Source organism: Lissotriton vulgaris, chromosome 5 (genome assembly GCF_964263255.1).
Source record: "Lissotriton vulgaris chromosome 5, aLisVul1.2, whole genome shotgun sequence".
Lineage (NCBI taxonomy): Eukaryota > Metazoa > Chordata > Amphibia > Caudata > Salamandridae > Lissotriton > Lissotriton vulgaris.
Genome location: NC_141693.1, coordinates 81,892,544 through 81,919,541, shown reverse-complemented (window position 1 = coordinate 81,919,541; position 26,998 = coordinate 81,892,544). Strand labels below are relative to the sequence as shown.

The 26,998-nt window shown below is 45.7% G+C and overlaps 1 protein-coding gene across 6 annotated transcripts in view; it reads left to right on the top strand.

Moving 5' to 3' along the window:
• The window catches only part of LOC147710254 (butyrophilin subfamily 2 member A1-like), a 162,590-nt gene that overhangs the window by 105,779 nt on the left and 29,813 nt on the right, over positions 1-26,998 (top strand). For 4 of the 6 annotated variants that reach the window (XM_086920945.1, XM_086920943.1, XM_086920940.1 and 1 more), the window contains 3 exons: positions 3,043-3,063; positions 10,588-10,608; positions 10,696-10,716. In XM_086920945.1, the coding sequence (XP_086777071.1) occupies positions 3,043-3,063; positions 10,588-10,608; positions 10,696-10,716 (63 nt within the window). The remainder of the gene's footprint in view (positions 1-3,042; positions 3,064-10,587; positions 10,609-10,695; positions 10,717-26,998) is intronic. The other 2 variants (XM_086920944.1, XM_086920941.1) reach the window with 1 other exon arrangement.

Here is a 26,998-nt window from a genome sequence, read left to right as displayed (position 1 = left end):
AAATGGCCGGAATTGAGAATTGAAGAAACCATGGACACGGAGATGATAGTGAGTTTCATGGCCGAAACTTTTGTGAGAGAGGGCATCCCAAAGTGTGTCCTCAGTGACAACGGGCCCCAATTCCGATCTGAAAAATGGTCCCAATTCATGAGGAGAAACGGCATCACTACAAAACACACGTCCATATACCATCCTGCAGGGAATGGCTTGGTGGAACGTTTTAATAGAGTAGTGATGGGATCGATACAAGCGGCAATCTCAGACAACAAAGACTGGGAAGCAGAGATTTGGCACATGGTATGGGCATATAGGATAACACCCACGAACACTGGCTATAGTCCCTTCCAGATTCTCAGAGGCCGTGAGCCTTTCACTCAGGACAACAGAATATGGAAGGAAAGAGTCATCAAGAGCGAGTGGTCGCCGGCGGTGGTGCAGGCCAACCTGGAGAGAGCCCAATCGGTGTACACCAAACACTATGATGCGTGGAGGAATGTAAAGAACACCGCTCTAGAGAAAGGAGAATGGGTGAGAGTAAGACTGGCCACCTTGCAGAAAAAGGGAGAAAGCAAGTACAGCAAGCCCCTACAAGTAGTGGAAGTAAAAGGCAGGGCGGCCTTGCTGAGTGACGGTAACGTATGGTCCCAGGACCGCATGGCCAGGTGCAACAAAATACTCTGCTGGAGGGACAACAGAACAGATAGAGACAGTGAGTACAGCAGCGATAACCCCTGTGAATATGGGGGAGAGGATCTAGACGTCGGAGAGACACGTCCAGAGGACAACGGAGTGAGTGGCGAGCAGCTGAATGAAGAGGATAGGAGCAGGAGTGAGCCTAGTGCGGCTGCGCTAGGGAGTGGTAACGAAAGCAAAGCGACAACTGCCACGACCCCGGTAAGACTGACGAGAAGGGGAAGGGCGGTGGTCCAGCCTGCGAGATTCAGAGACTATGACATGAGTCAGGACTTGTACATATAGTTCGTTGGGAAAAAGGGGAGATATGTAGTGAGCGCTCTAGCGTTGCACGTCACGTAGCTACGTGACGTGCGGTGACGTAGGAAGGCTGCGTGCGCAGCGAGGCATTAGCGCGCGAGCAGGCTGGGCAGAGGACATGCTCGGCGCTCCTTGTACGATATAACCTGAATAAATAGAGTGTACAGCAACCTGACTCCGAGAGTTATTGGGGGAAGAAAGTGCATCATTACATTAATGTGGACCAGTGGGAAACCGGACCATTCTCCTTTGGCAAGAGACACAGACCAGAGAGGAAACTGCCCGATGTGTGCGTTCATTGGGCTAAAAAATCCTCCAGTAGCAAGCCTTGGTGTCATCCGTACTTCCTGAAACGCCCATGGTGGTGACCACAGAGGCGCCCTCATTGGATAAAAATATCATCCTATAGCTCCCTTCTCTAAAGTGTCTAAGTATATCAACTCTGTAAATACAACGCGAAAATGCAGACGGAAGCGAATCTATTCATTGGCCAAGAGCCGCCTCCAATCACAGACCTTTATGTTCATTGAAAGTTGCAATCGAGGGGGGCAGTCTTAGTTGAGTATGTAAACATTATTATAAAGCAACGGCAGAACCGTGCAGCTCGGCTTTTACGACCAGAAAGGAAACTGCCAAACTCGCCCGCTCATTGGACCAGGGGGACTTCTAATAACTAACCTTTGTGTCTTCCACCGTACATTCAATAACATGTGAAGGACCAGAGAGGAGACTGCTACACACCGTCTCTCATTGGTTGGTCACTTTCCAAACACTAATCACGTATTCCAACGAAAGGCTACGTGCATGTTAAAACCACAGTAAAAACCTAATAATCAGGCATTTTTTTTGTTTTTCAGTTTAATAAGCGCAAACACCATCCTGAGGTATCAGAGCGCTTTAAATGAACATCAGTATTGTTACAGACGGACACATTCATTGTGTTGCGCACTGGAAGATTTAGTGATTTCATTTTTTTTTACCAGAAGTCCTGTGTGTGTTTTTCTTTGTGCATTCTGATTGGTGTACTCTGCGATTAACCCTTCCCCTTGTGTGACGTCATTTGAGAGTCCTCGTCGATGGAAGGCACGGCCGCTTTTTGATGTAATGTGAGGAAGGCGTCAAAGTTGTCTGCGTAACTGCAACTAATCTATGTGTGTATATTTGTTATAGCGCGCACCTCTGTTGTTTTACTATATTTTTCATACCGCGCTCAATGTGTGTATATAAATTCATTGAAAGGGCATTTCCGCTGTATGTGTTGTGATTTGCCAACTAAATTCCGTGTAAGTGCATTTCCGCTCTATGTGTGCATATTGTGCGTTCTAAATTCCGTGCGTTCTAAATTCTGTGAAAGCGCATTTCAGCTGTCTCTGTGCTTATGTAAGTGTGTTGTGAATTAGCTTTGCAGATGCTTGTTTTTTCAGTTGGCATGGCCCTGTAAACGCCCACATTTGTTGTTTGAGACGCCCACGGCCACGTTCTTACAGTCGACCACGCCCCCAAGGGACTACTTTAACACTTTTCGCGTTTTTGCTTTTTTAATGTATATGGTGTAGACATGTATGGCCTATGTCCTTCTGCAACATCTCCCCTTTCAAATGGTGTATTGGGTGTAGTGATTGGTACATTACTTTTGTAGTTTACCTGGCTCAAAGGTTTGTGTTCTCTCTTTATAATAGTAGTATAGATATGTTTTATGCATCATAATATGAAGGTTCCATGTAAGCTGAATGTGAGCACATACGCAATGTTTTTATACAGCTGCTCAGATGGTGCACATGGTTCTTGTCTTATAATGTTGCAAATGCAGATTAATTTGCTCTGTTCAATCCTGACTTTCACATTTTCATTGTGGTGTGACATTTTCAATCTCATCAAATCTAATATCATGCCCCTAATTTTTGTGTATAGCTTGAATTTAGAGAAATTCACCCGACCACAGTTGCCATAATATTGTTTATGGAATAACTCTTGAAAGTTTGCCTTTTAAATTTGGAGCAATGGTGTATTGAATCTGCACAAGTAACACATTTGTTGTTACTATTTCAGACACTCTTCAAAAGGAAAAAGGTATGTGAAATTGCATAGAAACAAAGGTGAGAGCAAGGACAAATCTATTCAAGATAGAGTATGTCTGTTATACAACTTGTCTGAAGATTGTTACTGCCTTTCTTGCATCATTTGCTTTTGATGAAGTTGGGAACTATAATTTGCCCTGTAGAGGGACTATTAGCTACACAGTGAGCAAAGCAATGGCCACCCTGCACCGCGACACTAAACATCAAGACATGCACCTAGGAATTTTATTCAATTTAGACTCTTCGACTCCAGCTTGAAAATATAAAAAAATTATCATCTTCCAATTCATAAATCATTTGTTGGCTATCTGAGCAGACAAATCTAAAGAAAGAATTTCCAAATGATAGTAGTTAAAAACAAATTTTTTTGAGGTGTACAAAATCTTAAAACTGTGTTTGTTACATATCTTTCAAGCCTTTGTATAAACTGCATTACATTTATTACTATTTTACAGACCCCTAATCATTATTTTACAAGGCAGCTTTATTGAAGAGTTCTAGAAAAATATAATAATTGTAAATGTGATAGGTCAGTTTGAAACACATAAACTATCAATACCTATATGAACAGAAATATCTTATGAATATCACATTTTCATACGTTTTACAAAAAGTAAAAAGAATATATAAATAGTCCTCCTAGATAGATAATACCACTCTTTTTGAGTTTCCTGTATGTGTCTAGTTTCACCAGCAGGCAATGTAGAAATAAATTGCACATACCTCAAAACAAAATTAAATTAGTCTTCTCTATATCTTCTCTGAAAGGTGATTTACGTAAAGCAAGAGGTAAATTTATAAATTGAGCAATAATATATGGATCTTATGGAAAAGAAAAGTAAATGATGCACCTAGCCTGGGTGACCGCAAAATCACTCTCCTGATCTGTAAGACCCCAAGTGGACTACAATGTTTGGTGAATAATTTTTAAGACTTTTGCACTGAACGAGGGGTAGTAATAATAAACCATTCTAAGACCAAGTTTATGGCCCTTTGCCCTCACAAAAATCTAGGGGTTCTATAATGCTGGAGGTCGTCCTCTGAATAGGGTATGTGAGTTGGAGTGTTTCGGGGTTAGGTTAACCAGATCTATGTCATGGGCACCACAGCTTAAGAAGAGCAGCCTAAATTTAACTCAGCACTCTGCTACAATTCTAAGACGTTATAAGATATCCCGGACCAAGTGTATTTCTCCTGCACTCTAGGTGCACAGGGAGGGTTGTACCCTATATGGGGGCAAAGTATAGGGCATTTTGAATCTGACTAAACTTGGGGGTAGCCGAGAATAGCTGCTTGAGAGCATAAACTAAAGTCCCTAATAATACTCTGTTAAAACCCTTAAAACAAAATATGGGTCCCAATTCAATGATACATGAGGTCCAATTGAGGCTGTTTCTTTATCAGAGAAGGTTTAAATACTCTGCAGACCTGGATGACCACCAGTAAGACTTGGAGGAGATAGTATCACTGGTCAGTTGTAGTAAAATTAAGTGGTTATCTTATGTTCAAACGTTGATAGTACACATCCGTTTATGGGTGTGTTGGTCTTTCTGGGCATTAACAACCTTGTACCCAAGCTGGTAGACAGTCAAAATATCGAGTTGGAAATATCGACCTACCATAATATCGAGTCTGAAATATCGAAGGAGCATAATATCGAAGGCAAGAATATCGTAGGACAGAATATCGACCCAAGGTAAGTAATATCGAAATACTTAATATCGATGTAAGTAATATCGAAGTTAGTAATATCGATAGCATATATATCGATGTTAATAATTTCGATGACACTAATATCGATATTTGTATTATTTTATAGTTTTTTATTATGTATGTGTTATATGTTTAATTTAAGTATTTAAAATAATTACTATTATATGTGTATACATTTTCTATAATAATATAGAAATTTATAAGGAAATTTGATCTTTTAGTACCGGAGCGGGTTGTGGGTTTATAGGGGAATAGGGTGGGAAGTAATTTAATTATGGTAAGTTGATTAATAATTAGTAGGATTAATTAATTAATTATAATTATTTGCTAATTAATATTGATTAATTGGGAAATAATTAATTGATTAATTGATATATATTTTCTGTAGCGGGATGTGGGTTTATAGGGGAATAGGGTGGGGAGTAATTTAATAATAATTAATTAATTAATATATGTTTTTAAATATTTATAACTAATTAATTGGCAAATAATTAATATTAATTAGTTAATTAATTAATATAATTTGGTACATATTTTAAATTAGTAATTAATTGGTAATTAAATAATATTAGTCAGTTAATTACATTATTAGAGTAATTTATTTATATATATAATTTTTAGTTACTGTTAATTAATTAATTGGGGAAAAATGATATTAATTATTAAATTATATTAATTACAGCTTATGTGCTAATATATTTACTTTATTGTTATTGTTAATTAATTATTAATTGCTAATTAAATAATATTATTTAACTTTGGGTTAAGGAGTATTTTTAGGGTTCAGGGTCATTTTTGGGTTTTTGGGTAAAGGGGTATTTTGAGTGTTTAGGGGCAGTTTTCAGTTTTTGGGTAAAGGGGTATTTTTAGAGTTCAGGGTCAGTTTTCAGTTTTTGGGTAAAGGGGTATTTTTAGGGTTCAGGGTCAGTTTTCAGTTCATGGGTAAAGGGGTATTTTTAGTGTTCAGGGTCAGTTTTCAGTTCATGGGTAAAGGGGTATTTTTAGGGTTCAGGGTCAGTTTTCTGTTTTTGGGTAAAGGGGTATTTTTAGGGTTCAGGGTCAGTTTTCAGTTCATGGGTAAAGGGGTATTTTTAGTGTTCAGGGTCAGTTTTCAGTTCATGGGTAAAGGGGTATTTTTAGGGTTCAGGGTCAGTTTTCAGTTCATGGGTAAAGGGATATTTTTAGGGTTCAGGGTCAGTTTTCAGTTTTTGGGTAAAGGGGTATTTTTAGGGTTCAGGGTCAGTTTTCAGTTCATGGGTAAAGGGGTATTTTTAGGGTTCAGGGTCAGTTTTCAGTTCATGGGGAAAGGGGTATTTTTAGGGTTCAGGGTCAGTTTTCAGTTCATGGGGAAAGGGGTATTTTTAGGGTTCAGGGTCAGTTTTCAGTTCTTGGGTAAAGGGGTATTTTTAGGGTTCAGGGTCAGTTTTCAGTTTTTGGGTAAAGGGGTATTTTTAGGGTTCAGGGTCAGTTTTCAGTTTTTGGGTAAAGGGGTATTTTTAGGGTTCAGGGTCAGTTTTCAGTTTTTGGGTAAAGGGGTATTTTTAGGGTTCAGGGTCAGTTTTCAGTTCGTGGGTAAAGGGGTGGTTTTTGGGTTCAGGGTCAGTTTTCTCGACTGTTGCACTCTCTGGAGTGGGAATAGTAATTTTATCCCTATGCTATCAAACGCTTTATTTATTTATTTATTTTTTTAAATATTTTTATTCCTCATATACCAATTTGGGTGCTCTAGACGGAGATCCTCTCCCCTCCCCCTGGCATTACGATGTTACGACCACAAAATTTGACGCCAGAGAGAGCCGGAAAAAGGTACTCCCCTCTAGTATTTACTGTTTGCTTTATCCACCTCAGCCTCTGTAGCTTGGCGACCCTCGGGTTGGTTGAGGACTAAGCACCAACAGTACCCAGGTGAAATCATCGGAATACTCTCATCTGTTCCGCCATGCCACCAGGGGCTCCCAGATCTTAGACTCAGAGGTAACATCGCATGCTATATCAGACTCACTAATATAGATGATATACCTTAAGCAACCAGAGAAAGTGGGAGCATCTTCAGATTTCCATGCTTTACATATTTCTCGCCTAGCCAATAACATCACGTAGAAAATAAATTTAGTCTGCTGATTTGCAAGCTGGTAACCCGTCCCCAGACCAAACAGAATCATTGCCGGAGAGACCACTATCTGTGTTCCTAGTACATCCATCAAAAAACCCTCAATTTGTTTCCAAAACAAGTTAAGGCTAGGACATTCTACGAACATATGCATGTCATCTGCCTCTAACAAATTACACCTTGGGCAGCTATATTGTAAGTTTGTGATCCTTGTCAGTCTTTTTGGGGAAAAATACACCCTGTACAGTGTAAACAGATGGTTTCGTTTAAGTGGAGCGGATTTTACTATTCCGTTCACCAGACTAAAAGAGTCCCCCCACAGGTCTACCAGTTTGTTGCTATCCAGCCCCAGACCATTTCCCCAGAGATTTTGAAGTTCCAGATCCGTAACTCCCTCTTTTTCCATCAAAGTCTCGTACCAAAAAGCGAGTTCTTTATCCCAACGCCCCTTTCTATTTACAAAATCAAATTTCGGGTTAGATGCACAATCCCATATTTCCGTAGACCACCAGCTTGACAGCTGGTAATATTTAAATCTTGTAAGGGTACCTCCCGTCAATCTAGAGAAGGAGTCCCACCCCAATAGCTGCTGATCGTTTTGTAGATCTTTCCACTGCATTAACCCTGCTAATTTAAGAGGAGTTGACAATTGGTCTCTAAGGCATTCTGGGGTCCCTGGAGAGTCCCATATTGGGGCCTGAGAGGCGTAGTATGGAATTTGTAATTTTCTCCTGAAGAAAACCCAATTCTTCAGAGCCGTAAGTAGAACCTTTAGCCTAACCTTTTTGGTTATATCGAGTCTGAAATATCGAAGGAGCATAATATCGAAGGCAAGAATATCGTAGGACAGAATATCGACCCAAGGTAAGTAATATCGAAATACTTAATATCGATGTAAGTAATATCGAAGTTAGTAATATCGATAGCATATATATCGATGTTAATAATTTCGATGACACTAATATCGATATTTGTATTATTTTATAGTTTTTTATTATGTATGTGTTATATGTTTAATTTAAGTATTTAAAATAATTACTATTATATGTGTATACATTTTCTATAATAATATAGAAATTTATAAGGAAATTTGATGTTTTAGTACCGGAGCGGGTTGTGGGTTTATAGGGGAATAGGGTGGGAAGTAATTTAATTATGGGAAGTTGATTAATAATTAGTAGGATTAATTAATTAATTATAATTATTTGCTAATTAATATTGATTAATTGGGAAATAATTAATTGATTAATTGATATATATTTTCTGTAGCGGGATGTGGGTTTATAGGGGAATAGGGTGGGGAGTAATTTAATAATAATTAATTAATTAATATATGTTTTTAAATATTTATAACTAATTAATTGGCAAATAATTAATATTAATTAGTTAATTAATTAATATAATTTGGTACATATTTTAAATTAGTAATTAATTGGTAATTAAATAATATTAGTTAGTTAAGTACATTATTAGAGTAATTTATTTATATATATAATTTTTAGTTACTGTTAATTAATTAATTGGGGAAAAATGATATTAATTATTAAATTATATTAATTACAGCTTATGTGCTAATATATTTACTTTATTGTTATTGTTAATTAATTATTAATTGCTAATTAAATAATATTATTTAACTTTGGGTTAAGGAGTATTTTTAGGGTTCAGGGTCATTTTTGGGTTTTTGGGTAAAGGGGTATTTTGAGTGTTTAGGGGCAGTTTTCAGTTTTTGGGTAAAGGGGTATTTTTAGAGTTCAGGGTCAGTTTTCAGTTTTTGGGTAAAGGGGTATTTTTAGGGTTCAGGGTCAGTTTTCAGTTCATGGGTAAAGGGGTATTTTTAGTGTTCAGGGTCAGTTTTCAGTTCATGGGTAAAGGGGTATTTTTAGGGTTCAGGGTCAGTTTTCTGTTTTTGGGTAAAGGGGTATTTTTAGGGTTCAGGGTCAGTTTTCAGTTCATGGGTAAAGGGGTATTTTTAGTGTTCAGGGTCAGTTTTCAGTTCATGGGTAAAGGGGTATTTTTAGGGTTCAGGGTCAGTTTTCAGTTCATGGGTAAAGGGATATTTTTAGGGTTCAGGGTCAGTTTTCAGTTCATGGGTAAAGGGGTATTTTTAGGGTTCAGGGTCAGTTTTCAGTTCATGGGTAAAGGGGTATTTTTAGGGTTCAGGGTCAGTTTTCAGTTCATGGGGAAAGGGGTATTTTTAGGGTTCAGGGTCAGTTTTCAGTTTTTGGGTAAAGGGGTATTTTTAGGGTTCAGGGTCAGTTTTCAGTTCGTGGGTAAAGGGGTGGTTTTTGGGTTCAGGGTCAGTTTTCTCGACTGTTGCACTCTCTGGAGTGGGAATAGTAATTTTATCCCTATGCTATCAAACGCTTTATATAATTAATTGTTAAAATATCACGTTTATTTTATTTTTTATATTACTTACATTTTATGTATGTTATTGTTTTATGTTTGTACATGTATTAGTAAATTAGAATATATTTCATTAATTTAGAAATTAGTAAATTAATTATTAATACTTATTGTTCAGTACATATATATTATATCTTTACTGTATATATTTAATTAATGTATTAATATATATGTTTTATTTATTAATTTTAAACATTATTAGATACTTTTAAATATGTATATTTTATTTATTAGTGTTATATACTTACTTTTACATTTATATATATTAAAAAAAAAATCGATATTTTTAACATCGATATTTTTTACAACGATGTTATTTTTTCGATATTTTTGTACTTACCATGTTGTAGATAGGATGTCGATATTTTTGCCCTCGATATTGTTGACTCGATATTCTTGTAGGTCGATATTTTTGTAGTCGAAATTCTGTCATAGATCCACCCAAGCTACCCTTAAGGATGCATTCTGGGACCAGGTCAATTCCATTAAATTCCAGAATATGTCTGAGGGGTCGCTTACTTCCCTTTTTTTACATTTTAATCTTGATTTTCAATTTGAGCCCTTAACCTTAAATTCTGCTATAGCACTTTACCATTAATGTTTTTCCTAGCAAAGTGGAACCACTTAACTCCAATAAGCACTGTATGTCCATTTTGCCAACAGTCAAAGGAAGGACTACTGCACTTTATTTTTTCTGCGCTGGTTATACTTGCCCAAGAAAAACATGGGTCATCCCTTTGTGTAAGCAATTTGGATGCTGCTAGAGGTTGTCATATGGCTCCTCCATACAGAATCCTCTCAGTTAGTTGTCGGTGTGGTATCCAAGTACCTTCATCGTAGCTGGTCCATTAGGTGCAGGGCTTTGGAATGATTAGCAAGACTGGCTCACATATTGTGCCCTCTCTTTGTCTCAGTCTCCCAGTACCAATGTATTTGTTATATGGCACTTACCTTCGGTGTTCTTTATTTGTTGTATTTGAACTATATCTCTTTTTTATTGCCAATTTTAACTAATCATAAAGTATTTATTGACAAGTTCTTATGGGGTTTTTGACACTGTGATTTATTACAATTTAAACTCTCATCGATCTATGAAAGTTTGTAATGGCATGACACAACGCTGTGTTCTGAAATTGAGTTTGTGTGGCTTTAATTTTACATATATACTGTATATGTTTATGCACTTCTATAGTTGAAAAAAACAAATAAAATATTTGATGATTAAATAAATTGCACTTCCTGAAAACAAGATTAAGTTAGTCTTCTCTATATTTTATTTGATAGGTGACTTAATTAAAGAAAGAGGTAAGTGTATAAATTGAGCAAAAATAAATTGATCTTGCGTAAAAAGTTATTCTAGTGAGCTCATATTAATGTGTTTTTTGTACACAGACTATCTCCTAAAAGAAAAAGGTGAGTGTGATGGTCTTTCTATTAATATAGCAGCATTTCATGCTTTATGAACTCTTTGACTGGTACTTTGCTTTCACTATAAACAGTAGATCATCTATCCCCGTTAAACATTTAAACAGTTTTTGTGGCATCATAATCAGGAACCATAATGGATTCTTGTCTAAATCTCTCTCTATTCCTAAATGCTTTGATTCTGGAATACTGTCTAGAAAGACGTTAACAGTTTCTGAAATTATGAGATATAAGAGCTAGAGTAATACAATACACATGTTCCATTCTTTTGATTGATAATATATGAAAAGTGAAGAGTATCAATGCTAAATTGCTTTCCTCTCCCAGATAATTGAGATGTACTGACCAGGAGCAGCTTATATCAGATTAAAGAGGCAGGATAGGGGAGGGGGTGAGGGGGGGTATGGGGGACAATGGAGACAAACAGAAAAAAAGTACCTGCTGCCCTCCAGTATTGCTCTCCTCTGCTCCTCTTCACTGCAGGCAGGCACATGCTCCAAGCCTGCCCTGTGGCCAATCCTGAAGCTGCTCTCATGCGAGAGCAGCTTCAAGATTGGCCTGAGCGGCAATGATTTGCAGTCCAGTACAGACTGGGAGTCTGTGTATGCTCTCTCTCCAACCCAGCAATGCAGCAGGGTTAGAGAGAGCTTCACTGTGGATGTGGGTTTGGTCGACCTGAGATGGCCGGCCACACCTACATGTGCAGTGAAGGCAGCGCAAAATACTCCCCCTCCAGCCTGTCACCACCCTGGCCCTGGCCCCAAGCCCCGGCACCAGCAAAACAAAACGATAATAAAACTGGTTTTAAACCCATTTTACTATTATTTTATTTTTCGTATTTTTAGTGCTGGTAGGGTGGGGGGCGACGCCCTAGCGGAGGAGCCGTCCCTAATACTGACTCTACTAAATGTGCTCTACTTTTTTCAGCTACTAGATGTATACCAACTTTTCTTATGAAAACTTCCAATCCTGCTTCTGACTATATGGGCCCCTTCCACTGCGATGATGCATTTTCTATTTGACATCTGACAGGGTCTGATCCTTGTTTGTCTTAGGCCTGCCTTGCCTATATATCTAAGAATAAGCATCTTCATAAGATGAGATGTACTGACAAGGAGCAGAAGGAAGCTGAGAAGATGAGAAGGAGCTTTTTGGTCAGGGGTGGGAAAAGGAGGAGAGAGTTTGTACTTCTCAATGATCGAGAGCAGCCTGCCTTGTAAGTTCACAAGTGAGATATCGCAGGGTCTCTTGATGAAGGGCTTTGTGCTCAATGAATGCAGTCTTGTAGGTGGATGGGCCTTCTATGGGTAGCCATTTAAAGGTCTAAAGGGCAGGGGAGATGTGATCGAAGCATTTGCAGTCGGTGATTGGTCTGGCTGCTATGTTGAGCACCAATTTGATTGGTGCTAGGTGAACTTTTGGAGTTCCGGAGACGATAGCGTTACCATAGTCAATTCTTGAGAGGACTAGAGATTGGACAACCGATTTGAAGTCGTTGGCTGTAATGAAGGGTTTCATTTTCTTGAGGGGATGGAGCTTGAAGAGCGCTCCTTTCGCCAAGTTTTTTTATGTGGGTCTGAAGGGTTAGAATGTTGTCAATGGAGATACCGAGGGATTTTACTGAGTTAGTTAAGGAGAGCGGACAGTTGAGGGCATTAAGGCCGGAGATCCAAGTTTGGATAGGCAGAGGGTTGTTTTTAGGAGAGAATAGAATAATTTCAGTTTTTTGGGGGTTAAGTTTGAGATGATTGGTGTGGAACCAGGATTGGATTTTGGTCAGGGTGTTGTTGAGGTGCAGAATATCAGAGTGGGATTTGATCTTATAGTAGAGTTGGGTGTCATCGGCATAGAGTTGGTAATTGATTCCAGCTTGTTTTAGGATGAGGGTAAGGAGTTCCATAAAGAGGTTAAAGAGAGCAGGGGAGAGAATAGATCCCCGAGGGACACCAAGGGAGACAGGTGTAGGGTTTGAGATGCAGTTAAGGATTTTGATTTGTTGTCTTCTGTGTTGGAGGTAGGATGAGTACCAATTGAGAACAGGACCATTAATGCCAAAACAAACTTTGAGTAAGGCCGGGTGGTTATCAAACACGGGAGAGAGGTCGAGGAGAATAAGTAGGCAAGTCTCACAATTGTCAAGGGAGTGGCAGATGTCATCCACAATTTTAAGCATGGCCGTTTCAGTACTGTAGCATTTTCGGAAGCCAGATTGTAAGGGACCCAGTAGGTTAAAAGTGTCAATGTGTTTATCTAGTAGGAGCAGGGCACACTTTTCCAGGGCTTTAGAGAGTAGGGGGAGGTTGGAGATTGGGCAGAGATTGTTAGGGTCGGCATGGGGGGTGTTGAGTATAGGAGTGATTTGTCCAAGTTTGAGGGAGGCAGGGACCCAACCCGTGGAAAGGGAAGAGTTGATGATAGTAGCCCAAAAAGGCGCGATGATGTGCTTAACTTTGAGGAAAAGGTTGGAAGGAAGAGGGCCATTAGTATGTGAGGATGGTTTGCGATTAGATATGATGTTAGAGACATCAAGCTCCATTACGGGGTTGAAGTTATGCCAGGAGGCATTGTTTTTAAGTTGTAGATTGGGCAGGCAGTAATCAAGGGGTAAAGTTGCATGAAGGGGGGAGTGGGAATCGGGGGGGGAGCTGACAAGGAGGGAGAGTTGGTAGTGGAGATAGCGTTAAGGTTGGGGCTGGGAGAGATCTGAAATGCTGGGAAGGATTGATCTAATTAGGCGATTTTTTTCAGAGAAAAAGTTTGCAATTTCTTCGCATCTGTCGGTAGTGGCTGTCAGCATGGGTTAGGCAGAGGATGTTTGGGTTCGAACAATGTTGAATAGCTCTCTGGGTCTATTTTTGGCCCAATCAATTTGAGTACTGAAGAAGGAGGCTTTTTCAACGAAAATGTGTTTCTTGTATGTTGACCTAGCAGATCTGAGGAGGGCAAGATGGGCGGGAGTTGAGAGTTGTCTCCATGTTCTTTCCGCAAGTCTAAGTGTGAGTCTTTCGTTATTAAGATTGGAATTGTACCAAGATTTCGATGGCATGTTTCTTATGGTTTTTAGTTTGGATGGGGCAATTTTGTCTAAGATATCAGTGACGGATGTGTATAATATTAGGTAAGTTCATTGGCATTTTGTGAGAGAGAGGAGAGAAGATGTTTTACTTGGAGTTTAGACTCCAGTTTGCCAGGAAGGATACAGTTGAGATTTATAGTCCATTTCTTAGTTTTGGTGAGTTTAGTGAGGAAGGGAGGAGCTGAGGTGGTGATTGAGAACAGAATGAGGTGGTGGTCGGATCAGTTGATGGGGATGATGTTAGAAAGGGAGGCCAAGTCATTGTTAGCAATGATGACATCAAGAGTGGCCCCCTTAGTGTAGCTTGGAGAGTGGCAAAGTTGTCGGAGGTCACTGATCTCAAAGAGATTAGTGAGGAGGTTGATTGTGTGTCATTGGGCTTATTCCAGTGAAGGTTAAAATCACAGAGGAAGAGATTTTTTGAGTTAGAAAGTCAGGAGTGGGTAAGAAGTTCAGATAATTCCTCAGTGAAGGGAAGGGGATCGCCAGGAGGATGGTAGATATTATGAAGTCAAATTAAGAGGGACCACTGAAGCTTAAGTTCGGCTTCAAGGTATTCAAAGGTATCAACGTCAGAGTACATGACGAGGGAAAGTTGAATTACATTTTTAAAGATTATAGCTAGTCCACCCCCTATTCCCTTAGAGCTGTCTTTTCTGATGATAGAGTAACCGGGGTGAGCGAGTAAGTCTAGACTGGCAGTTGAGTGGTCATTGAGCCAGGTTTCCGTGGGGAAGGCAATGTCAATGGCTTCACTAAGGATAGTCTCTGAAATTTCGATTGCGTGTCGGACAGCCAAACGGCAGTTCACTAGCATGCAGGAGAGGGGTTTAGAATTGTTTTTTGGGGCAGAGCACAAACGGATGGTGGGAAGGTGGAGTGGGGGTCTAGGTGATGTGGGACAGGTTAGGATTCTGCAAGTCCCCACGATAACGGAATGTTGTGGTAGGGAGAGGGAGGATCGTTAATCAATGAGTTAGGAAGGTAGGAGTTGCAAATGTCGAGGAGGTCGGAGGATGAGAGATTGTTGAAAGCACAGAGGGGTCTGTGGGTATGACAGTCGCGGGGCGTAGTGCTCCACAGTTTAGGATTTGAGATGCGTTGTGGGCCAGGGGTGGGTGGTTGGGACGGTTAATGAGGAGTCTGGAGTTGAGGGAGTTGAAGTCTTTTCTCAGTCGTGTGAGTTCATCCGTCAGTGTTGAGAGATTGCACTCAATGTTGGACAGAGACTGGATTTAGAGAGTGAGAGGTGATATGGTGGAGAGAGGGGTGGATGATGGGAAACGTTCAGTGTTGGATGGAGGAGGAGAGGGTATGGGAGATAGCATTAGCAGTTGGGGTGTCTCGGGGGAGGGAAGGAATTGAGGGGGAGGGAGAGAGCAACTGGGTATCGAGAGGTTGGGAAGATGGGGAAATATTGGATAGTAGCAAGGACAAGGTATTGAAATGGTGCTCAAAGATGGCAAGGTGGTGTTCAGAGGCTTGGATGAGAATATTGCCCGTTTTAAATATGGAGATGTCAATTTCGCCAGGGAAGGATGGGCAGGGGGTAGTAGACAGTTTAAATCCATATGGGATTTTACTTAATTTGGATACCGTTAGGTGGCGGAGGAAAGTGCTTTTCCGTTTGGAGGGGGCGTTTGGAGTAGAAGATGTAATTAATTTTAATAGGGGAGGAGAGGCTGAGGTAATTGTCGACAATTAAGGTTTTCCGGGTGTCGAATCAGTAATCGTGTTTAAAATTTTTCTTTGCATTTTTGTAGAGGTGGGGGGTAGAGAATGGTCCATGAATTGGGGCCATGTCTGCTGAGGGTAGTGTCATGTATACTGGGAGGGTGATTGAGGGGTGGCATGTTGTTACTGTAAGGTTGTAGAGGGGGAAGAGAGAGGGAGGAGGCAGGATGTGGAGGGGGAGGAACCTCCCGGGGAGAGGGGCTAAATTGGGTCATCTGTATTAAGGGGGCAGAGAGCGGATGAGGTGTGGAAAGGGGGAGGTGAGGGATCCAAGGGGGAGGATTGGGGAGGGAGGATAATGTTGACTAGGGTAGTCGATGGGGTGTTAGGGAGAAAATAACAAAAAAGTGAGAGGTAAGAGGGGGTGAGGAATCCATGGGAGAGGGGTAGGAGAGGGAGGACAGGTAAGATAAAAAGGAGAATGTAAACAATCAGAGCAGACACCAGAATAGAGGGAGGACAGAGCTGGACAGATGGGAGAGTCCGGTAAGAGACTAAGTGAAAGATAAACAATCTGTGAACGTATAGGAAGAGAGGGAGGTCCATTCTAGGGGGAGGAGAAGGAGGTCAGTGTTTGGGGTAGGGGATGTGAGAGTGTCAGTGTAGATACATAAAGAAAGAAGGTTGAACAATTTGATTCAGCGCAGGCCGACAAAAATTACAGGAACAATCACAGGCAGAAATTACAATAAAAAATGAACACTGGGTGAGGGTTAAACAAAAGCAAGCACAGGAATCGGTAACAATCAAGTAACAGTCAAGGAATAAACAGCCTGGAATGAAGAAGAAAAATAGTATGATCTATAACAAAAGCAAGCACAGGCATGTGAAACAGTCAAGGAATAAACTGTGAAGAAATTGTGATGGCTTCTTCAACGCACACTGGTCCAACTGCAATTTGACAACATGTGTTAATACAACATGGTGGACTAGCATAATTCTGAAACAAATATAATAATGTTCTACTAGCTGCTTTTTGTTGCTGTTGCAAAGATAGACGTTCAACGAGAAATAATTAAAAAGTTCTATGGGGGCACTGGCATACTTAGTCCGTGAGTTAGAGTTTGTCTTAAAACTAAGGTCATTTGCCCAGAAGTTGATCATGTAACACACTTGATTTTGACCAATCCTCCTCCTCCTCCTGTGCTGTTTCAGGAATGGTGTAATTGTGTGGCATGAAATGTTGGTTCATTTTAATCATAGTCAATGTCTTCATGTTTTGAGGTGAGAGACTGGTCCTTCTCACTGTAACAACCATGCCAGCTGCACTGAACACATGCTCAACAGACACACTGGCTACAGGAAAAGCCAGATACTTTATTGCTAACCGTAAAAAAGATCAAAACTGGGGAGAAGTACTTTTTTACTGTGCCACTACAAATGCGTGGAGAATAACTGGAGGTAGGTGGGCGTGTCGTCGATTGCCTGTCTGCTTCTCCTCAGGTAGGGGTTGGTTCAGGTCTCAATTGGGGATTTGCAAATATGGGAGCTGGTGCTGTTACCTGTACCAAATCCCTTGGAGCATGTTGAATAGTAATGTTGGATTCCTCTGTGTGACCTTCCACAATGACTGCCTCGTCTTCCTCCTCCTTATCATCCCCTTCAATAAGTCTAAGTTTTTCAGGAATTTTTCTTTTCCCTTGCCTCTCCTGTTGTCTTCTGAACTCTGCTGGGGTCGACTCCATGTCCATATCATCATCATCATCTTCAGAAGTGTTTCTTTGCTGGAGATCTGGGAGCCAATGATTCTAAAAGAGGAGATTCTTGCTCTGAATGATGCTCAACATCCTGTTCTGCTCCAGCATCAGGAAAATGTACTATTGCTGGCTGCGACTGCTGTCCACTTTGCTCTGTTTCCTGAAACAATTGTGTACTACTTTGTAAAAGGGACACATCCAATTCAACATCAATACTCATCAGCATAGGGGGTGGTGCTGTTGATGCAGGAGTGCTGCTCTAATGCTGCTCCACCGAGACCGGCGTGGTAGGCACACAATGTGGTGGTTCAAGAAAGATTTGGGACAAAATGCCACCGGTGGGAAGCTGCTACTTCTCACTGACCATTTTTTTGGAAGCATTTTTCTTTAGGGCCATTTTAAATCTCTCAAATGGCAGTTCCACCAAGCTGCATAAGCAGAAGTGATTAGAGGACTGATGAGTGGCTGCACTGGCCTTCTGTTTGGCAGTACTGCAGGTGATGTCTCTTCTCTTGTCTTGTGCACCTAACAGCAAACAAGCAAGAAAAACATTTAGTGTGATACATAGCATTGTTTGCAGTTTAAATTAGTACATACAAAGGCAATATTATTGTGGTTTATAGGAAAGTGGGTTTCGGTTGCAGTAACCCCCCCCCACTTTTTGCCAGACTACTGATGCACTTTTCTTTGGTGTGCCCTGGGTCCCTGCCAATCAGGTTTCCAGGGTCTGTGTTCTATCCCGAAAAACTACCCCAATTGGCATCTTTGGCCACAGGTCAGCCCCTGGTAAATGGTACCACAGGCACCCAGAACACTGTGACCAGGGAAGACCTCTAAGGGCTGCAGCACCTAGTATGCCACACTTAGAGGCCCTGTACCCTGACACTCACTCACTGCCTTGGCAGGCTGCGTGTCTTGGCGCAACACAAAGTGAAGAGTCAATACGGCAGACATCCCTGTGTGCCATGCCCACAAAACACTGTCCTGGCATACATCAGTCACCCCTCTATCTGGGTGCCCTATGCCAGTGGTGAGGGTACATGTGTATGAACCCTGTACCCCTACAGTACCCAGGTTCATTCCTGGGCACTGTAAGTGCAGTGCTGCCATTAAGAGTATATGGTGCTGGGAGTTTGTCATTACTAACTCCACAGCACCATAATAGCTGCACTGAAGACTGGGAAGTTTGGTATCAAGCTTCTCAGCACATTAAACTCACACTGATGCTAGTGTGGGATTTAATGTAAAATACACAGCAGAAGGCATCTTAGAGATGCCCCTTGAAACTCGAGCAACTCCTAGTGACCTGACTGAGTGGCTGCCTAGGCTGCCACCACCAGACATGATCTGGAACCCTAAATCGAGAGCTCACTGCTCTCAGGGGCCTGAAACAAAGCGCTTCCTGGGACGAGGTGTCAAGCCTCCTCCCAAGGATGGCCAGGGTTCACGAAGGAGAAGCTTCATAGGCATGCCGCCTTTGTGAGCCTCTCCAGACCACTTGCTGGGACATCTCTAGGGCATTGACTCCAACTTGCACGCCATGAGGGGAACGGCCAGACATCTGTGAGCGCCGTGAGGGCAACGGCCGTAGTTCCATTGGGAACTACATTTCCCAGCTACCCCGAGGCCGACGCACACCTGCCACGAGAGCAGCGCGCCTGGAGGCGCTAGAAAAGGCAGAGGCTGCACGAGCCTTGCGGGGGACATCTCTGGGGCATTGACTCCAACTTGCACGCCGTGAGGGGAACGGCCAGACATCTGTGAGCGCCGTGAGGGCAACGACCGTAGTTCCATCGGGAACTACATTTCCCAGCTACCCCGGGGCTGACGCACACCTGCCACGAGAGCAGCGCGCCTGGAGGCGCTAGAAAAGGCAGAGGCTGCACGAGCCTTGCGGGGGACATCTCTGGGGCATTGACTCCAACTTGCACGCCGTGAGGGGAACGGCCGGACATCTGTGAGCGCCATGAGGGCAACGACCGTAGTTCCATCGGGAACTACATTTCCCAGCTACCCCGGGGCCGACGCACACCTGCCACGAGAGCAGCGCGCCTGGAGGCGCTAGAAAAGGCAGAGGCTGCACGAGCCTTGCGGGGGACATCTCTGGGGCATTGACTCAAACTTGCATGCCGTGAGGGGAACGGCCAGACATCTGTGAGCGCCGTGAGGGCAACGGCCGTAGTTCCATCGGGAACTACATTTCCCAGCTACCCCGGGGCCGACGAACACCTGCCACGAGAGCAGCGCGCCTGGAGGCGCTAGAAAAGGCAGAGGCTGCAAGAGCCTTGCGGGGGACATCTCTGGGGCATTGACTCCAACGTGCACGCCGTGAGGGGAACGGCCAGACATCTGTGAGCGCCGTGAGGGCAACGGCCGTAGTTCCATCTGGAAATACATTTCCCAGCTACCCCGGGGCCGACGCACACCAGCCACGAGAGCAGCGCGCCTGGAGGCGCTAGAAAAGGCAGAGGCTACTCTCGCCCCGCGAGTCGCGCGCGGGAGAAGCCCGGGACAAGGGCGGGACAGTCTACGGCAGTCCAAGGCAGGAACAGGCAGGGCTGGGCCGCCCCCATTACATCTACCAACAAGATGGGTAAGCGTAAAAATGTTGCCACTGTGGATGATGGGGGGAAAAAAGCCAAAGTGGCGAAACAGTCAGACTCTATCATGTCCTACCTAACAAGCGCCGTCGGGGCTTTATCTAAAGAAATTGCAACTGCACAACAAGAACTGGGCCTACTAACCACCTCTCCCGTGACAACACTACCGATCCCAGAGCAAGGCATTCCCCTAGAGCCTGATGTTATTATCGTGAAACCTACTTCTGCCCCTGGCGTGACACAAGCTTGTGCCCCTACAGTTTTGCTACCCAATTTGCCTCAGGCCCCTGTCGTGAAAACAAAACTTATATCGAAAAAGAGGAAAAAGGGAGAGGGGGACATCGACGCTAGAAAAGTGGCTGCGGATACTCTGGAGGATCATCTTGACGCCCTTTTTGAGGAACGGATTGAACCTTTGTTAGTGGGTATTGCCAAGGACATCAATCAATCAATCAATCAGTGACACTTATAAAGCGCGCTACATACCCGTAGGGTCTCAAGGCGCTGGGGGGGGGGGGTGCCGCTACTGCTCGAACAGCCAGGTCTTCAGCTTCTTTCTGAAGGAGAGGTGGTCTTGGGTCAGGCGCAGGTCGGACGGGAGGGAGTTCCAGGTCTTGGCGGCCAGGTAGGAGAAGGACCTTCCTCCTGTAGTCGCTCTTCGGATGCGGGGGACGGCAGCGAGGGCGTGGTTGGCTGATCGGAGGTGGCGTCTGGGAGCGTAGAAGTTGACTCGGCTGTTGAGGTAGCTCGGGCCTTGGTCGTGCAGGGCTTTGTGTGCGTGGGTGAGGAGGCGGGAGGTGATTCTCTTGTTGACGGGGAGCCAGTGAAGGTCTCTCAGATGTCCGGAGATGTGGCTGGATCGTGGGATGTCGAGGATGAGTCTGGCTGAGGCGTTTTGGATCCGCTGGAGTCTCTTCTGGAGCTTGGCGGTGGTACCGGCGTAGAGGGCGTTACCGTAGTCCAGTGGGCTGGTGACGAGGGCCTGGGTGACGGTCTTCCTGGTCTCTGTGGGGATCCACCAGAAGATCTTCCGTAGCATGCGTAGGATGTTGAAGCACGCCGAGGAGACGGTGTTGACTTGCCTGGTCATGGAGAGGGAGGAGTCCAGGATGAAGCCCAGGTTTCGTGCATGGTCTGTCGGTTTGGGTGCGGTGCCCAGGGCGGGAGGCCACCAGGAGTCGTCCCAGGCGGAGGGTGAGGAGCCCAGGATGAGGACCTCCGTCTTGTCCGAGTTCAGTTTCAGGCGGCTGGTCGTCATCCACTCAGCTACCTCTTTCATCCCTTCGTGCAGGTTGGCTCTGGCGGCGGTGGGGTCGTTGGTCAGGGAGAGGATCAGCTGGGTGTCGTCGGCGTAGGAGATTATGCTGAGGTGGTGTTTGCGTACGATGGCCGCGAGGGGGCTCATGTAGACGTTGAAGAGGGTGGGGCTCAGGGATGATCCTTGGGGGACGCCGCAGATGACTTCGGAGGCCTCTGACTTGTACGGTGGTAGGCGGACTCTCTGTGTTCTTCCGTCGAGGAAGGAGATGATCCATTCCAGCGCCTTGTCCTGGATTCCGATGTTGCTGAGGCGCCGTACTAGGGTGCGGTGGCAGACCGTGTCGAAGGCCGCGGAGAGGTCTAGGAGGATGAGGGCCGCTGTTTCTCCATTGTCCATCAGGGCTCGGATGTCATCGGTGGCGGCGATGAGGGCGGTCTCGGTGCTGTGTTTGGCTCGGAAGCCGGACTGTGAGGGGTCGAGGGATCCGTTCGTCTCGAGGAAGGCGGCCATCTGCTTGTTGACGGTCTTCTCGATGACTTTGGCTGGAAACGGGAGAAGCGAGATGGGGCGGTAATTCTTGAGGTCGGTGGGGTCCGCTGTTGGTTTCTTGAGTAGAGCGCTGAGTTCGGCGTGTTTCCAGCTCTCAGGGAAGATGGCGGTGTCGAAGGAGGTGTTGATGATGTCTTGCAGGTGGGGTGCGATGACAGCGTCGGCCCTGTTGAAGACGTGGTGAGGGCAGGGGTCGGTCGGTGATCCGGAGTGGATGGAGTTCATCGTGCGGATGGTGTCTTCGGTGCTGATCGGGGTCCAGGCGTGGAGGGTGGTGGTGGGGGGGGGTGGTTGGTCGGTCATGGTGTGCGTTGGTTGGTTGTTGAAACTGCTGTGTATGTCCGTGATCTTGTTGTGGAAGTATGAGGCGAGGGAGTTGCAGAGGTCTTGCGATGGGGTGATGTCGTTGTTTCCTGCGCTGGGGTTGGAAAGCTCTTTCACGATGTTGAAGAGTTCCTTGCAGTTGTGTGCGTTGTTGTCCAACCGGTCCTTGAATGCTGTTTTCTTGGCGGCGCGGATCAGCTGGTGGTGTTTCCGGGTGGCAAGTTTGTAGGAGGTCCTGTTGTCCGGTGTCGGTTCCCTTTTCCAGACTTTCTCGAGGGCTCGGCAGTTCTTCTTGGAGCTCTTGAGTTCGTCGGTGAACCATGGGGCCTTCTTGCTGCCGGGTCTGCTAGGCGGGGTCATCAGCGGGGCGAGTTCGTCCGCGCAGTTGCTGATCCACTTCGTGAGGTTGTCGGCGGCCTGGCTGGGGTTCGCTGAGCTGGCAGTAGGGTGCTGGCTCAGGGAGGTGGCGAGCTGGTCTGCTGTGATCTTGTTCCAGCTTCTGCGGGCGGTCTGTTGCTGGTGATGGTGGGACGTCGTTCTCTTGAAGGTGAAGTGGACGCAGCTGTGGTCCGTCCATTGAAGCTCTGTGGCGTGGCTGAAGTCGATGTCTGTGCTGGATGAGAAGACGGCGTCGAGTGTGTGTCCGGCGAGGTGGGTGGGGGTGGACACCAGTTGCTTGAGTCCCAGGTTGGCGAGGTTGTCGAGCAGGGTGCTGGTGTTGTGGTCGTTGTTGTTCTCCAGATGGAAGTTGAGGTCTCCCAGGAGGATGTAGTCGGCGGAGGGGAGGGCATGCGGGCTGATAAAGTCGGCGATGTCCTCGCTGAATTGCGTGCGTGGTCCAGGGGGTCGGTAGATCAGGGTGCCTCTGAGGGTGGTGTTCGGGTTGGTGTGGATCTGGAAATGTAAGTGTTCGGCGCTGGTCAGGGTGTTGTCGGTGCTGGTCGTGAGACGGATGGTGCTCCTGTGGATGATGGCGATGCCTCCTCCCATCTGGTTGGCGTTTCGGTCCCTCCGGACGATCTTGTAGCCCTCTGGGATGGCGATGGCGATGTCGGGAGCTGAAGAGGCGTTCATCCAGGTCTCCGTGAGGAAGGCAACGTCTGGAGCTGTGGTGTCGAGGAGGTTCCAGAGTTCGATGGCGTGTCTGTGGACGGAGCGGGTGTTGATCAGGATGCACTTGAGGTGGGTGCTGCTGGTGTTCGGCTTGGCGGGTGCTGGTGCGAGGCAGGTCCGGATGCAGGTGAACTTGCAGGCGTGGCAGCTGAAGGGTCCGTGGGTGCGTCTTGGAGTGGCTTGGTGGCATTCTGAGAGTCGGCCGGTGTTGAGAGCGAGGAGGGTGGCGGCAGAGTACGTCAGGCGGGTAGGTCGGGGTCTTCGAGGTCGAGGTCCAGGGGTCCTGGCGCTGGGCGCGGTCCGGTCGCGGACGGGCGCAGACGGGCTTACCTTTGGCGCACAATCGGCGCGCCCGCTGCGCGTTACCGCTGCGCGTTCGCACGGTCGCCATTTAAGGCGAAGTGCGCGGGTGGGCGGGGCAGCTGGGAGGCGGGGAGGGTTACAGAAGACAAAAGGGGCGGGGACAAGCGGCGGTGGCGGGAAGGGAGGGCGGGGGGCGACGAGGTAGGCGGACAACAAGGAAGGAGAGCAAACACGGAGAATACAATAAAACAGGCACAAAATAAGCGTAAAACAGGGGAAAAAGAAGGTTAAACTAAGCAAGCACAATATACCGTCAAAACAAGGCAAAAGACACTCGCAGCGGCGGCAGCCGGCAAACGAGGCAGCAGCGAGGCAGAGGGCAGGCAGGGGGCACACACAGCAGCTGGTGGCCGTGCGGCGCGGGGGTGTCCCACAAGTGGGTCACACTCACCTGCGTCGCACGGTCGCCATTTAAGGCCAAGTGCGCGGGTGGGCGGGGCAGCTGGGAGGCGGGAGCGGGGAGGGTTACAGAAGACAAAAGGGGCGGGGACAAGCGGCGGTGGCGGGAAGGGAGGGCGGGGGGCGACGAGGTAGGCGGACAACAAGGAAGGAGAGCAAACACGGAGAATACAATAAAACAGGCACAAAATAAGCGTAAAACAGGGGAAAAAGAAGGTTAAACTAAGCAAGCACAATATACCGTCAAAACAAGGCAAAAGACACTCGCAGCGGCGGCAGCCGGCAAACGAGGCAGCAGCGAGGCAGAGGGCAGGCAGGGGGCACACACAGCAGCTGGTGGCCGTGCGGCGCGGGGGTGTCCTACAAGTGGGTCACACTCACCTGCGTCGCACGGTCGCCATTTAAGGCCAAGTGCGCGGGTGGGCGGGGCAGCTGGGAGGCGGGAGCGGGGAGGGTTACAGAAGACAAAAGGGGCGGGGACAAGCGGCGGTGGCGGGAAGGGAGGGCGGGGGGCGACGAGGTAGGCGGACAACAAGGAAGGAGAGCAAACACGGAGAATACAATAAAACAGGCACAAAATAAGCGTAAAACAGGGGAAAAAGAAGGTTAAACTAAGCAAGCACAATATACCGTCAAAACAAGGCAAAAGACACTCGCAGCGGCGGCAGCCGGCAAACGAGGCAGCAGCGAGGCAGAGGGCAGGCAGGGGGCACACACAGCAGCTGGTGGCCTTGCGGCGCGGGGGTGTCCCACAAGTGGGTCACACTCACCTGCGTCGCACGGTCGCCATTTAAGGCCAAGTGCGCGGGTGGGCGGGGCAGCTGGGAGGCGGGAGCGGGGAGGGTTACAGAAGACAAAAGGGGCGGGGACAAGCGGCGGTGGCGGGAAGGGAGGGCGGGGGGCGACGAGGTAGGCGGACAACAAGGAAGGAGAGCAAACACGGAGAATACAATAAAACAGGCACAAAATAAGCGTAAAACAGGGGAAAAAGAAGGTTAAACTAAGCAAGCACAATATACCGTCAAAACAAGGCAAAAGACACTCGCAGCGGCGGCAGCCGGCAAACGAGGCAGCAGCGAGGCAGAGGGCAGGCAGGGGGCACACACAGCAGCTGGTGGCCGTGCGGCGCGGGGGTGTCCCACAAGTGGGTCACACTCACCTGCGTCGCACGGTCGCCATTTAAGGCCAAGTGCGCGGGTGGGCGGGGCAGCTGACACTATGAACACATGCCTTGAAGGATTGTTAAAAAAATGTGTTTTGATCGATGAATTAGTTAAAAAACTTGATACCACTCTCTCTCCCCAGAAAGGGCCCATATTGGGAACTGAAGGACTCTCCCAACCTCGGGCGAAGCCGTTGTTACCATCACCGATAAGTAATACAACGGTTGTAAATAGTGTAGGGGCAGGTATGAATGGGAAGCCACAGCGCAACATAGGGAACATCCAGAACCACCCAGGGACATCCAATATTCCACAGGGGGGTCCAACTATAGCAGGGGAGCATACGCACTTAGAATTCAAGATTCACCTAAATCTACTCCCAGCAGTAGTACCTTTTGTGGCAGTTTTCATAGGGGTCCCCTTGTTAAGAGAAGGAGAAGTTGAATCCACTGCTACACTTATGAGGAAGGTTAAAAAATGGTGTGACGATACCAGCAGTGGAGAAACAAAAACCTCCACCAGGATTATTTTTGCTAGAAGGGTGGGTTGGGTGGGGCACCGAGCCAAAATTGTGAAAGGTGACTGTGTGGTGGTAGACTTTGACAACGCATATTGCCCAAATAGTTTGTTCTGGGATGGGTCTGAGATACGAGAAAATGATACTCTTAGAGCGGTCCCCTTAGGGTTTTTTTATCCTTCATCAAGGGGGAAGTTTCAACCCAAAATACACCCGAACACACTTTCTAAGACAGGGATAGCGGGAAATGAGTGGCAAATAGCATCTAGTAAAGTAAAGCAGAGTAGACCTGCTCCCAATAGTGAAGGCCCAAATCTGGATTTAGCAAACAGATTCGCCCCATTAACTGATTTAAACACCAATGACTGACAACCAGCCCCAACATTGACTCCAACGCTAGTACCCCTTGAGGTGGCGGCCTCATCCCTATGTACATTTTTGACCTGGAATGTTGCAGGGACGAGAGCCAAAAGAGCAGACCCCACTTGGGTTAATTATATCTCCAGACGCCAGGTGATAGCTATCCAAGAAACCTGGAACACTTCACCAAGCTTTCTGCTAGATGGCTTCTCAAGTTTCACAATATCAGCAACCCCAAGCAGTGCAGGGAGAGCGAAAGGGGGGCTTACCTTACTCTTCTCTCTAGAGTTAGCGGGGTCATTTAAGCAGTTGGATTCAGGTTCACTGAATATTTTAATAATAGAATGGATTGTTTCCCCAGGGTGTACCCTACTTGTAATTAATTTTTATAATTCATGGGTACGAAAAACAGAAACGGACCATGTGGACCTCCTGGAGAACTTCCTGAATAATTATAGACAAAATACACATATTCCTTTTGAGCTCCTTTTGATGGGAGATTTTAATATTCATCAATGTAAACTATTGTGCCACGCAGGTGTTTTAGAGGGCTTGAATGGAGCTGATACCCCGCATTTTGAACACACTAAAACGGGGGAAGCGCTCGAACTACTGCTAGCTAGTTTTAATATGTATGAACCAACCAATACGGGGGAAATGAGACGGTACCCACTTACAAAGGCTCGACCAATGGGTCGGTTATTGATTATATATTTACCTCCCCAGGCCTTATTCCTAAGGTTAAAGAATATAAGGCAAGTGCCTCACCCCATAGCGACCATAATCCTCTGTCGATGGAGTTACACTGGAGTGACTTATGGCGCAAACAACTGGGACAATCCCGGGTTTGCACCATGGCGGTGCCCAGTGACAAGGGCAGACGGCTTAAATGGGGCAGGGCTGTGCAGGAAACGTTTATGGATACCTTATTGCCTAAAATTGAGGGGTCACTTGAAATTTGTATGGACCTAACCACTCCTAACCCGGAAATTATAGTAGCTTTTGACTCTATTTGTGCACAAACTGCCAGGGACCTCATGACCCCCCCATCACGATTCCCTCCGAAGCCTCATGAATGGTTTTATACAAATTGTTCACGGTCCTATAGATCCTT